The 15,490-nt window shown below is 27.5% G+C and overlaps 1 protein-coding gene across 5 annotated transcripts in view; it reads right to left on the bottom strand.

Moving 5' to 3' along the window:
• Positions 1-8,507: 8,507 nt before the first annotated feature.
• The window catches only part of LOC100159667 (proton-coupled amino acid transporter 4-like), a 98,382-nt gene continuing 91,399 nt past the window's right edge, over positions 8,508-15,490 (bottom strand). For 4 of the 5 annotated variants that reach the window (XM_008184610.3, XM_008184611.3, XM_008184612.3 and 1 more), the window contains 8 exons: positions 13,365-13,502; positions 13,154-13,304; positions 12,930-13,051; positions 12,233-12,317; positions 11,164-11,436; positions 10,363-10,541; positions 10,089-10,255; positions 8,508-9,559 (listed from right to left, as the gene is read on the bottom strand). In XM_008184610.3, coding sequence (XP_008182832.1) covers positions 9,312-9,559; positions 10,089-10,255; positions 10,363-10,541; positions 11,164-11,436; positions 12,233-12,317; positions 12,930-13,051; positions 13,154-13,304; positions 13,365-13,502 — 1,363 coding nt within the window. In that variant the 3' untranslated portion in view covers positions 8,508-9,311. The remainder of the gene's footprint in view (positions 9,560-10,088; positions 10,256-10,362; positions 10,542-11,163; positions 11,437-12,232; positions 12,318-12,929; positions 13,052-13,153; positions 13,305-13,364; positions 13,503-15,490) is intronic. The other variant, NM_001246261.1, reaches the window with a different exon arrangement.

The raw sequence follows: 15,490 nt of genomic DNA, 5'->3' as shown, positions 1-15,490 counted from the left end.
AGGTGTAATAATATAGTATAATAATAATATATAGTTTGAATACCTATATACGTGGTCCGTCCCCCCCCCCCCCCGACCGTTGATCTTTTTATTGCTAAATTTGGTCAAACCGAAACGAAAAATGGCTACACGGTCGCGAGATATATAGGTAACTATATTAAAATATAGCATCTGTATACGCATTGTTGTACGTGCACGATATAATAATAATATAATTCACTATACAGGGTGACTGTCTAGCCGTTAGTCATAATCGTGTTGCACACAAACCAGAACAACATCAGATTTGCACACGTGACGGGTACCACGGGTACCTAATAACATATTATTGTACATAGGTAATAAAAAAATCACATTTCTAATTATAACCATCATAGTTTTATTTATTTTGTCTGCTCTGACTCAAAGAAGAAAAATAAAATGATTTTCAAATAGACTAGTAATTTTTTGTAGGTACCTATAACCATTGACTTAGTTAGCCGGTTTACGGCATTAGGTAATGTAGGTACCTATATGTAGACATTTTAAAAGTATTGAATTAGTACCGATTTCCGTTAGGTACATTCAAATAGTTATGTTAAGTCTTAAATTTTAGGTAGGAGAAGGCAAGTGAGAGTATAATATAATGCTATATAGTAGGTGGCGGATATGTACGAGGACAAATACAGCGAGACACCCTGGATAATGTATACAGGAGGCACCTATACGATATATATGTACCTATATATTATATATTTATATTTATACTATTATAAGTATATTATACAATATTGTACGGATGCTTTTGTCTCTTTTGTAGAGCTTCTCCAATATAGCGGATGCGTAACAATAGTACCTATCACATATTACCTACATACAGTATATTATATGCAGATTTGTTTTTATATTTATAAGCTTTCAAATAATGGAGATAGGTAATTTAATTCCGCGTCAATATAATATAATATATTGTCATCGAGCACTTGCAATATAGGTACCAATATAATTTATACTAGTTTCGAAACAATTGCACAGATTACAGAACGATATATTATTGCAGTGGTGTATTGCAGGCGTCGCTCGTTCGGAAGGGGGGCTAAGGAGGAATTTGTCACCAACCGATGTTTAAAGGTTGATCGTTGGAAACTTCGGAAGTTCGGAACTAGCCGGTATAAAATATCTTATATCTTAATTCGTGTAAAATACTAATAATAAACATAATTAATACATAAATACAACTCACTGTGAAAAAATTTTGATAAAAATATAACATAATGTAGGTACAATAATACAATATAATATTTTATTTAACTTGTATTAAAAAAAAAAAAAATGATCTGTAGTTGTTAACTGTTAGTATACATTATAATAATGAATGGCTGTTATAATTTTTATTAATTATTATATTATTTTTTATATTATGATTTGTAAACAGATTTTTAGTATTATAAATATTTAATACGGGCAATACGTGGGGAAATAATATAACGACAAAGTCTACCTCATTGGCCGACGGCCATCGCAGTTCTAGAAACATTTATAATATTTATAAGTAGGATCTTTAAAATAGGTAGGTAGGTACCTACTCATCACTTTTATTTCTGTTCATATTGAATTAACAAACTTTAGGATTGTTCATCTTTCGGTAGAAGCCGAAAAATAGTGTAGTCTTAGAACTACACTAACAATTGATAGCAACTGCAGTTATGGATGATACATTGTTACCTACTATAGGTATATACAAAAACCGAATTAAGGCTACAAGTAAGTAATACATACATAATTAAGATAGAACAGAAAAAGCGGTGAAACACGATTGCGCTCCGTGAAATATATGTCTTGTCCTTATAAATATAGGTCTTTGCCCAATACACATTTTAAAAATACAGTCAAAGTGGTAAACTCAAAGTTGAAATTAAAAGTTCGATTATTTTTTTTCATAAACGTATTTTCCCAGTGTCTATGCACTTATATTATAAATAGTAAAGATATACAATTCAAGATCGATATCTTATAAAGAATATGCTAAATAATAAGTAATAACCAGGTATTTTAGTTATTATTATTATATTGTATACTAACTATACGAAATTATTATCGATATTTATCATATCTATATATAATATGCGTCAAGATGATACTGTTATAGACTGTAGCCGGATTTTACATTTTAGCTGCAGTTGACTGTTGGTTGTTGTGAAACGTGTTGATATTTTTGTTTCGTAAAGTGTGCTATCGTGAAACTAACAAGTGTTAAAAATGAATCTATCTATTCTAAAAAAGTTTGAGACTGAAAAAGGTAAGCCATGTATATTATTATACGATGGTCATAAATATAGGGAATATAAACTATTTAAAAACTTGGGCAGTATTCAATATCGGTGTACTAACAAAAATTGTCAATCAAGTATTTATGTTGACAAAGATGTGACGAAAGTCCTTAGTGTGCTTAATGAACACAAGCATAACATTATTCCAAAAAATATCGTTAGTAAACAAATAGTAAATTCCCGGATCAAAAAAAAAATGTGAAAACGATTTATTTACGAGATCGAATAAAATAATTCGACAAGAATTACGTAGCACTGAAAATGATTTACATACCGTTCATTCCGATATTAAGTTATGGAGGAAAAGTATGTACGACGTAAGTTTGACTTCCGTAAAAAAAAATTGTTATCAATTCCAATATCACTGGAAGAATCCAAATTTCAATTATTTAACTTACGTGATACTCTTAAAACTAATACACAGGAACATTTTTGCTACATTTTTGTTGTCAGTCCTAAGCCTGTAAAATTGGGAAGGGACATTGTTAAAATATATTGTATAATACAGCCGGAACTTGGTTAACTCGAACTTTTAATTTCAACTTTGAGTTTACCACTGTATTTTTAAAATGTGTACCTATTGGACAAAGACCTATATTTGTAAGGGCAAGACTTAGACATATATTTCACGGAGCCGCAATCGTGTTGCGTTTTTTGCATGTAAAAAGGTAGGACGGTCGCAATCGTGTTACAGCCCAGAAAAAGTTCTAGAGTCTGGGGTTTTTTAAAATTACCGTACCTCTTGGTTTTGTCCTAGAGTAATTTGCCCCATCATTATAATATGTCTGACCGCAACAATTATTTAATTATTACATACCTAATAAGTACCTATAGCACTACTTAACGATCGGCATAACATTTTAAATTAATGAAATAATATAATTTATGAAACCAATTTTCCTATTTATTTTTATATGTATACACTAGACCCCAAATCTAAGTAAAAAGCACAAGGCCCGTTTCAAGTACCCTTAAGACTTTAACTCTCAAGTCTTTAGTAGTTTAGTATATAAAAGTTATGATAAAATTAATTTTAAGAACTGGCTTTGCTTCAAAGTAGGTGGCAAGTGTACCTATTAGGTACTTGATCATAGATTAGGCCACTACAATGGATATATTAAATATTTAATTTAAATTTGAATTCAGTGGATTTTTACTGCTTAAAAATGTGATGATTCAAATAAAAATAATTAATAACATTAAAAAATTGACATCATTTTAAAACACATTCATCGCTCCACTCGAAATCTAAAAATATTGCTATTAAGTTGGTACATATCTTATGACTATTGACTACATTCTACATAATAATATCTATACAGTATACATATATATTTACTTTTATAATTACTATTATTACATAACAAAACGAATTACCGCTTACCCGTCCTACCATATTACCCAATATGAATCATATTTATGAAACATTTCTGGTGATAATTTTTCACTTGGTGGGCTTGAGGGGCAGTACCGTAGACACGAATTTAATCAGGGGGGTTATCAGAACAATTACATATTATATAATTGATCAATTAATATAGTAAATACATTTATATATTTTCTATGTTGTGGGGTGGGGGGGGGGGTGGTTTGAAACCCCTAAATCCCTCGTGTCCACGGCCCTGTTGAGGAGGTAGGTGCCAAATTTTTTACTTGAATGAAAAAAACTTTCATCGACGAGTTCGACATTTGAATATACCTACATTTAATAATTAATATACCTAGTTATAACTATTCGTATAATATTATAATATTGTTATATAAATATACAAATATATCTTATACCTATTAGGTATATGTACCTATTATACCTACTATTATACATTATAATATATCCAATGAGATTCTTATCACCCGGAGTATAATTTATATTCAATTGTGAAATTGAAATTAATAATTTATGCAACTTCGAAGAAATATGTATACGAATGGTTCTAGTAGCCTAGTCTCTATCAACAAAAGAAAAGTGAATTGAAATTATTCAAGGATTTGAAGGACACGCCTTTTTTTCCAACTGCATCGGTATAGTTGACTATAAAACATAGGTACACTCTAGTTGTAAAACTAATTGCCATTTGACAGTGGGTCGTTGTTTTATAATTATTATCAAAATTATTTTTTGATACTTTTAATGGCAGTTAGCGATATCAATTATAATTCACCTAACATCGGTCGACATTGGTTTAATACTTTAATGAACCAAAAATGTCTCAACCAATGGCAGATACAAGGGATCCCCACTCTGCTTATCAAAAAAGTATGTTGGATAATCATCAGATATATTTTTATTAACAATTAATGCAGTAGAACATAATAATTAATGTGCACAATAATATAAGTAATATGTATAACTCAGTTTTAAAGCCCACCCTTTCGGAGGATTGTCAGTTAAAAATCATAACATAGTCTCATACTGCATACTACGATTTAGCTACATAGTGTTTCGCATTATACATGATATGATATATTAATTAGCGGGACATTACTATTGTTATCGTATTATCGTTCTGATATAGGTATACCCCAATACCTATTGACTAAGTCACGCTCATCTACACAATCGTCATTATCTAGAAGTTGGAACCTTCCGGCCTTTCGTAAATAATCATGGGTCTCACTCGTTTTAATGTTGATTAAAGCCGTGTTGATTCGTTCCAAAAAATAACATGCTATAGGTGTGTTTTTAATACACCGGATGAACTATGAAGTTAATGACAAATTGTACATTATATAAAGACTTGTGTCTTGTTCCAGCTTTTCCCTTTCTCATGGACGAGATTTGATAGCATTGATCTTATTGTTATTAAACCATTATATTTGTAAATTAGCTCATGAAGAACCTATAATGCGGATGTTGAATACCTATCATTTTATGTTTTAACAACAATTCTGAAATAAAACTTGTCTCTCAGTTATTCTGATAGGTAGGTATTAAAATTGGTTCGCTATTATATGAAAAATAATCAAGTCTTGAACATACCCTTCTGCTGTCTTCGAATCTATATACATATATATAATATTTGTGATAGTCAATATACAGAGTGTCCCGTGAGGATTTACCTATTAGCCGTAGAGGGGGACTCGCCGCCCGGACAAAAACCGGTTTTTTGCCGTTTTACTTATTAATTAAAAAAATTATTAAAAATCAGGAAATTAAAATGTTGAAACGTCAATATTTTCAGAAAAATTAACTCTACAAAATGGCAATCTTCAATATTTTTTTAAATAATTAATTAAAAAAATAATTTTTTTAACTTTTTTACCAAAGCATAAAAAAAAAAATAAAAAAATAGTTATTTGTAGTGCTTACCTCTGTGAGTCTTAATAAGAAAACAGAATTACAATATCTCTATTATTTCAGGAGATATCGCAATGAGTAAATCCTCACGGGACACCCTGTATATTATATATCAACAATTTCATATTTTAACTTAACTAACATGAAAAAAAGTTGAAAACAAATTGACTTTTGAACTGTTTCTTTTCATAGTTGATATTATATATAATAACTAATTCACATATTAAGCACCTATAAAAAATACGGAATGTAAACATTATTAATTTATTTTTTCATTATTAATTTAAAACAAGGCGCTTTGGATAGACAATTTAAGAGCATTTAATTTTTGTGTGTAATGCAAATTGTATGTACCTACTACCTACTACACTTGCTGTTGGGAGTGACAAGTAAAAATTTGATCATTCAACACATAATAAAGACGATATAATCTTATCAATTTTTTTTTATATATTTTGTTACATAGACATTTTTTATTTCATCAGCATCATCTAGACTAAAATAATTACTTACAGCTACCGAATAATATCGTTTCGCGTAACATCACAGATTTCATTATACTTTAATTATATAAAACAAAAACTTACACTATAAATTATATTGGTAAAAATAATAGGTACCAAAAAAAATTATAAAAACAAAATATCCGGTCATTGGTTTAATTAAACATAAGAAAGTACATAGATTATCTAAATGCGATTTAAATTATAAACAACAATATTCAGCACAATTATCAAAATAGTAATAATTAACTGTACAGGGTGTATCACTCAAATAAACAACCATATGGTCGTTTAACAACGATAGTCTTTTTTATTCGATTTACAGATTGAGTACCTTTTTCAATACATTTTCAGTATTTATTGTGTTTTTAATGTATTTTGAGTTTAAATTATTAACTAAATGTAATATAGTATAATATAAAATGTTTATAAGATCAAGAGATGTGCTGTAAAATGTGTTTTAAAAATTTAGAAATTTTCTTAAGATGCTTGCACATTCCAGGCATAAAAGATATAATAATTTCAATCATACACCATATCATATCTATGAAATGATTTTTCTATCAAATTTAATAAAATTTTTCAAACATAAAAAATTGAAACATTTTGTTTTCTTTTTTGTTTCAAAATTTGTTTTACGTTTTTTAACTCTCAAATCAAATTAGGTACACAAAAGGAATAATTTTTTGCTTTTAATTATATTGATACTGTCCATTTATAAATCAAACTAAACATTTCAACAATGTAATAAATTATGTAATCTAAATTGAAACTTTCGTACAACAATTAAGATGTTTTTTAAATAAATATTAACTATATTTTGTATATTAATATTTATTATTAACCAAAGTATACACCATAAAAAATATAATTTCTCAATTATAAAAAATAAAAGTAATAATATGTATGCAAGATGGTAATTTAAGACACGTACACAAAAATATTAACTTACGATGAAGGGTAAAATATATTCAAATTTCAAATTAATAGAATCTTAGATTTTATGACGTTTGACAAACAATAATTTTATAATTTATGAATAGGTAAATTAATGAGCATTTCACTAAATAGTTAATTGGTAGTAGTCACCAGCTATATAATATATGTAGTTAGGAAAATAATAAGTATATCAATATCCGTAATAAAATACAATAATATTCAGATACTAAATCAACAACGATGGATATGAATTTGTATAATTTCAGTCTAAAAATAAATCATTTAAATACCTCTTAGATTGATCAAAATAACTTATAGCTACTATATCGACAATATTATACAATTAGTCAAAATTACATATTTATTATTATCATATATTTATTATTACTACATCACAAGGTCGCCTTTTTTTAAATTAAAAATTTACTACCTACCTATAAAATGCTAACCAAACATTTTGAAATAATATTATTCCAATTTATATTAGGTTACGATAATTTTTAATATTTTCTAATCGCACCATAGATACCTAGTATTTAGTAAATAAAGTTATAGAAATCATGGTAATAAATAATATAATTTATTCATATTGTTTAGGTAATTGAATAATTGCTGTTAATGGTAATTGGTAAATAACTGTTTCATATTTTGATCTATTACTTAGTTATTTTAAATTTGAGGTAAAATAGTTTTGTTTATTTTATAACAAAATATTCTATTAGTTTGTACATGGTTTAAACAGTATGATGTTTAGGGGACATAATGCTAACACAGTCTCTCCTCCGGTTCTCGATACCATGGGGAAAAAAAATAGTTTGATGTTTAGTTGAACATAATGTAATCAAATAAGAGTGTATACCAAAGAGAAATATACAATGAAACACACATAAAGATAACATTGATTAGAGTTAAAGAATTTACCAACGAGGTCCATACATAGAGATACACGAGCTATAATTTTGTATAGTTAGAAATAGTTTTAAATTTGAATCATTGAACAATATGTAAGTACTAAATTAGAGAACTACATTTTGCATCATTAGCTCAAAAATCTATTCATTTTTTTAAAAATATTTTTTATTATATGAACTTACCCGTGAATAAAATGTGTTAGTTAATTTGTAATTTTCTTAGTTAAATTATTAATTGAAGAACAATAATAGCAAGTTGATTACACTCATCTTCAATAATATAGTTATTGCCCAATTAGACTAAGACATGTAATCAGTTAGATAAAAAATGGCATTTTTTTTCAAGAATTGTTTGTTTTTAGTAAAGCCTATATTGTATGTATGTATAAAATGACTAATCAACTATATCAAAAATAGTCCAAAGTAAAAAGAAAAGTGATAAGTTATAGTTTGGTAGAAAGTAATATTTCAAATATTACTCCAGTCAAACTATAAATCTTCATTTATCTAATAGGTATCTGATTATTGTAATATTAATACATTTATATTTTATGCAAATCTGTTTATAATAAACACAGTTATAATTTCACAGTAACAATCAAAAATGTTATAACATTATTGGTCAAACAAATATTTATTATAATAAATGGACAGAAATTTATTTGTTTATCAGCATTAGACACGTAAAAACAATATTATATATTTTTAAGACAGTGAAGAATAAAATAATATATGTATAAAAAAAATTGCATATAAATAAAAATAACTAAAATACTTAATGTCTTATGGTATATACGATATAGTATCAGAAAAATAATAGTACTACTATAGTAAAGATAATTTAAATGTGGGTTAATAATGAATTACTTTTTATGATAATTTATGGAATATTCAAATAAAATAAGGAAATATTGATCGGACCCAAAATATCCCATTACGAGCAAATAACACTCATAGAAATCATGAAGTACTACAAACGGAAACAAATATTGAGCAACAAGAATATTTCAATTTTTTACTTAAATTTTTGTTAGTCTGTTATTTTATTATTATATTTACAAGGCCGCTCTAGGAACACCGTATAATATAATAATATAATACTCAAAAACTGATGACCAAAGATAAAAGACTAATATCTAAAATCCATGATTTTGTTTTTATATTTTTTTCAAAATTCACTGTTGCACCCTAGTTAATCAGTACAAAATATTTATTGTCGTTTTTTTGTTTAAAAACAATTTTACTGGACACTAATAGCTGTAATTGACAACGCTAATATTGCTGTTCTGTCTGTATGAGAGTTGTATCGCTGCCGTCCTTTTGTAATTGAAATCATTACTTGCGCGCACGCTCACTGATTGAACGTTACGATGATGTCAAGCATACTTGAGTAAACGCCGGTAACCAATCCCAAAATGCCAAACATTATGATGACCATGTTTTTCCACAGACGCCAGTATCCTCTACCCAATCCAGGTTCTTCCCAGCATGTAACTAGATCGATGCAGCTCGGCAAGATTAGACCCAAAAATGACAGACATAATGCTCCGACGAGCGATATGACCGGGCCCAGGTTAGGACAAGCAATTGCAACCAAAACTAGAATAAAATAAACAAGATACCTGGTCAAATAATTTGTATTTTCCTGGATTTTTATTTAAATGAGTAACATATGACTTTTTTTTATTAGGCTTGATCAACTTAATATTACATATCATACATATTTTATATTCCTCATGATACTTACAATTATACTATATTCTATGATCAGATATAAATATTTAAATGTTTTTTTGGGAATAGTGTTTTAATAGTGGTCTGATTTTTCTTTGTTTGACTTGATTATTATTTTTTTTTCTTCTAAATTGTTATTTACACTCTTGTTATTTTATTGTTTTATTTTTATTTTGAATTATAAATTGGACCTCGTCCTACATAATATTAAGTAAATAAATATAATAACTGATGTCCATAATAGCAGGAAATATCTCACTCAAAATGTAACTAATATCACATGTCATTAGTGATTACTCATTAATTATATATTTTTAAAATATCCATGTAAATTCACAACTCTATAATAGTATTAATAGGTAAGTTAATTATTTACACAGAGTGAATGACTTACCCGTACCCACGACCAGCAACACTCTGAGCAAATATTCAAAAAGAACAGGGTGTGATGTAAACCGGTGCTTGGAGCCTTTCCAGATGATCTCAAAGGGTACATAAAACTGAAGACTGTATGTAAGGAAAATGGCCACGGCTATCATGACCTTTACAGACTGTGCCAATCTGCAATTAAGAATGGTAACCAGTTAATATTTATTTATATCCATGATACAAATATTATTGAAATAATTTGTTGACGGATTCATTAATACAGAATTTTAATAACTTACAATTCATCTTTCGGTAAATTCAGAGTAATGCTGCCCTCAGTCTTATCACCATACTTGAGGAAGCCAAACATTCCAACAGTAGAGTACAAAAGCACAACAATAGCCATGCCAATATTCAGCACGCTAGGACAACCAATAAAATGTTGTGGTGTTTTCATGTTGTTTTCCAATGGCATTACCTAAATAAATTATCAGATATATAGTCATTATATATTGTATTATTGTTATTAGTAGAGCTCGCTCAATTTCGGTTCTAGACTAAAAATACCTATTATAAAATTGAATTGTGACAATATTTTTGAGGATAAGTTGTTACGTTTAAAAAAAAAAAAATTAAATATTAATAATTTAAAGGTATTTTTAAAAAGTTGAAATTTTTTCTATTTCTAAACGATATAATGAAAAAAAATGCAACAACTTGCCCTCAGGAATATTGTTACAATTCAATTTTATAATAGGTATTTTAACTTTAAAACTAACATGGAACGAGTTCTACTCAGACTGTGTAAACGCGTTTCATCTAAGTTGCACGTGTGTAAGACAGAGACAACACGTCATGTGGGTGTGAACGTCCTCTTAATTTAAAAGGTAATTTAAGTACTTAACTTCTTCTTGTGCAAATGTTGCAAAAAATAATATATTTTCTCATTTGTATTATAATGTAATTATTCAGATGGAAGTAAATTACAATATTGTATAATTATTATTGTTATTAATAATTAAAATGACAAAATATATTTCTTGAGAAATTATTCTAAATAATTTAAAAAAATATGTTTTTAAAATATGATAAAAACTCACAACACCAATCCCTTCCAATGCAAAGATGGCAGTGCCAAAGAAGAGTGGCCATTTGTGCCAATCCGTAATGAAAGGTGCAGATTTCATGGGTGGCAAGTCTTGAAACACGTACCAGAATGTAATGGTCATGCAAGTACCAACCAAAAAGTTTGCAACCATTGATAATGGAGCCAGATACTTCAAATTACGTATTAAATTCATAGCGATCACCAATGGCAACATCATCAACATGTACCATCTAACATTTATATCTAAAACATATTCATCCATAACCTGAAATCAAAAAATAGATGTTAAACGTTAAAAACTTATGCAAACTAAAAAGTTCAAGAAGTAAAAATTGACTGTAAAGTGGAGTAACCCAATTCTTTTAAATGGATATTTTTCTAATACATTCATATAATCTACTATTATACTATCTAAATAGACAGATTTACGTATATTACCATCACAATAATGCCTAGGTATTTATACAACAATAACTATTTTAAATATGTACCTAATTTAACTATACAAATATTCTGAAATATTTTAATAGGAGCTTAAGAGTTGTCTTTGTTGTCTCCGTCTTATAAACTTTCAACAAAGCAAATTTTTGTTCAGTGTCAGCATGTTAATTGTGTGTAGTACTAGTAAGCTTTAATAATAAAATTAACTGACCCATTATCAAACTTAAAGATAAGAACATTATGTTTGTTTTCACATGGGTTTTTACAATATTTTAATTTTCAAGCGAGTAATAAGTACAAAAAATATCACAATTTATTTCAAACTCCTCATCTTGCTTGAAAATAAAACATAAATTAATTAATAAGGATTATACAAAACAAGATTTAATTCCATTTATTGTTTGTTTTCAAAGTAATAATAAAAAAATTGAACAAAGGTTGGTGTTCATTTTTAAAAGGAGAGTATAAAGTATACATTATTATTAACCAATTTTACTTGAGTTTGTGAATTGAAAATATTTCTCTTAATAGTTTATGAATACTACTTTGTAATAACATCTTAAATCTTAATAACTGTTATAAAATAAATATAAAGAAATGTATAATATTTTATAATTTACCTGTTTAATATTTTTTGCAACAAAAACAATATAAACACAACAGCAACCAAGCAAATCAATGGTTAGGAACGTGTTAACGAGGCCTCTGAAAAATCCACGAAAAGTAGTTATAGATATAGGACAATATTTGTATGGTCAATATCAATATATGATAAGACAATTAGACTAAGATACCTACTTAAAAATACATCACACAAAAGTTTGTCATATTATGTTAATCACACGTGGGACTTAACCCAAATAAGTTCATGAAGGCCTATCATAAGTAAGTCATGGCCTTATCATAAGGTTTTTTAGAATCCATATAAAATGTCCATATTAAAAAACCACAAAAATAATTTTAAGAAAAAGTTTAACCAGCATACAGTAAGTTACTAAAAATAAAATATATTTAAATGCAATTTATAGTTGGAATTACTGTGATATTATATTAAATGCATAAAAGTTATGAGACGCGATCAATAGAAATTATTTTTATAATAGTGTGTTAACACTACTTAACAGTAATAATAATCATATTCCAACAATTTACGCAGTAGGACCAGTAGGTACTTTATGAACTTATTTTTGGTGCGTTCTACCGAGCAGGAGGCAGATAGGTTAGATTAAACTAACCTACAGTAAACTTTGGTAAGCCACCTCTAACTAAAAATTACATAATAAGGAATATATATTATTTAACATATTAATTTTGTACCTGAAGAGACCGGAAAATTTTTGGAAGGCTGGTGGTCCAGCGAGGAAGGCAACTTCTGCAACATCGGCAAATCCTAATGCTGGTACTTGCATTCTACGGCACAATTTATGAGAAGATTTTACCTAAAAATACAAAAATATTTATGTAGCCATGTATATTTATCGCCAAACTAATCTTGTTAGTGTTAATAATTAATACCTATCATCAATTAAATTAAATCTTACCAGTATATGGACACAATATGTACAAACGAATCCAATTGTAGCGGTTGCTATGAGCCCAAATATTAGTCCAGCGTTCATAAAAGCCAAAGGCATAGCCAATATACCTGAGCCCAGACTACCTTTGAGCAGATGTATAAATGTTTCCATATCCCTGAAAGTTAACGATTCTAAGTTTTGGTACGATAATTTTTAACAATTTTTATTTAATTACGTAGTTGGGTATTGGACCGTCCGGTGGTCGAATGGATTGTAGCCACCGAATTCGGCATCTTTGCTTGAACCTGGTACAAGCGGAAGTGTCGAGCCATTAGTCTGTGTTATAGGTACCCCGTTTGATGAACATTTGTACCTATTTATTTAAACGTAAGTAAAGATTATTTAAATTACATTATTTATTTTTGGATTTATAAAAATAAGCGACACAATTTCAAGCAACCTATACAATATAGTAGGTATAGCTAAATGTCTTTATTCTTTATACATAGAATATACGCATCCACCATAATATTATTATATATTTATATAGGTTGTAACCTAGTGTTGGGTAGTAATGTAACGAGAGTAACGCGTTAAGTAATTTCGTTAGAATTGTTTCTATGAACGAAAATGTAATGAGCATTTCTTTTGATAATTAATATTCCTATAATACAACGTGTTAAAGTTTCAACTTGTTATGAGTATTGTGAATTTTAAAATAATAATAATAATAATAATAATATATAGATAATGTGTCTATATAATGCGAGTATTGGGTATACAAATTAATGTAAAATATATATTATATTTAATTTGAAATCGTCACAATTCAGTTTTTAATAGTTTAAACCACACGTAAATTACAACAAAAGATAATTAATAAAATAATATAAGTTATATTTGTAATTAATCTTTTTCAAAAAACATAATAGGTTTCCTATAAACAGGTCGGGTGGACTGATGTTATTCTATTTTTATATGTAAATATATTTTGTTAGTTGAATATTAATAATTTTTGTACAATAATATGTTTATAATATTGTTAGAACTGTTTATTTTTTTTTGTAATGTGGGGCCGTGGAGGTAACAACGTTGTTACTTTTTAGATAGAAAAGTAAAGTAATTTCATTAAAATTTTACTAGAGAAATTAATAAAGTAACGAGTAATGTAAATTAATTATTTTTTAAAAGTAACTTACTCATTGGTTGTAGGTTCTGGTAAGTACAACCGGAATATTTTACGCATCATAATGTAGTTTTTATTAAGTACAAAATATAGATATCAATAGTAAAAAGTAGATATTTCTGTATATTATATGCGCATATACGTGTATAACGTATTCCGCTATAGATTTTGAAATGTGTACCTTGTATGAACATTAAACAATAAGTGCCATAAAACAACGATCGACGTCGGAATTAATACATAGAGCCATAGAGCTAACCACCAATAAAAAACAATTGTCTTATAGGTACTACAGAGATTTTAATACACGTATGACAATTATTGTCTGTCAATTTGAGATGACACGTTTCATAATCGTTTTTCTTGTTTTATAACGAGTAAAATATCGGAATATAGTATTACTACTCAGTGCATGTACACCAGTTGGCAGTTGTCATAATATACTGTGGATTCTGATTATATTCGCAGGGCGCAGGCTATCCATTATTATGTTTATCATTATTTAATATTATAGTTTATAATACTTATACGCATACAGTTAAAACGAACAAATTTAAACATTTGAATATGTTAGCGATTTTAAAATAGATTAATTTCGTATAGCTTTACGATAGCTACGAGTATGAAATAATAATGGAAAAGTCATTTGTCTTTTTAAGGGCTTTCGAGTTTTTTTAATTCTTGATAAATGTATAGTATGAACACGATGGCACTATTATTTAAAAATAGGTATAGGTATTGGTATAGACGTATAAACTATAAACTAGGTATTGCACCTGTAAAAAGCTTATTTAACACAAATTATATATAAAAAATGGCCATAATACTGTTTAAAAAATCGGTGTTATAAATTTGTATATTATATATTTAAATAATCTATCAGTAAATTAAATATTTGCATCTTTATGCTTAAACTATGTGAGCACTAATTTCAATTACGATTATTAATTATTATCAAATATTATGTTCATGAAAATATCATAGGTAAAAAATGCAATTTTTAGAATTATTTGATACATACGTTAATTTAAAGGTAATTAATTTAGTCAATACATATTATTAATGAAATATAATAAAAATTATTGGGCTTATTAATAGATAATTAGTAATAGGTACATAAGTCATAACTTGATTAATAAATTGTAACAATATGTAATACACTAATATAATATTTT

This window comes from Acyrthosiphon pisum, chromosome A3 (assembly GCF_005508785.2).
Source record: "Acyrthosiphon pisum isolate AL4f chromosome A3, pea_aphid_22Mar2018_4r6ur, whole genome shotgun sequence".
Taxonomy (NCBI): Eukaryota; Metazoa; Arthropoda; class Insecta; order Hemiptera; family Aphididae; genus Acyrthosiphon; species Acyrthosiphon pisum.
This window is presented reverse-complemented; position numbering and strand designations above follow the sequence as displayed.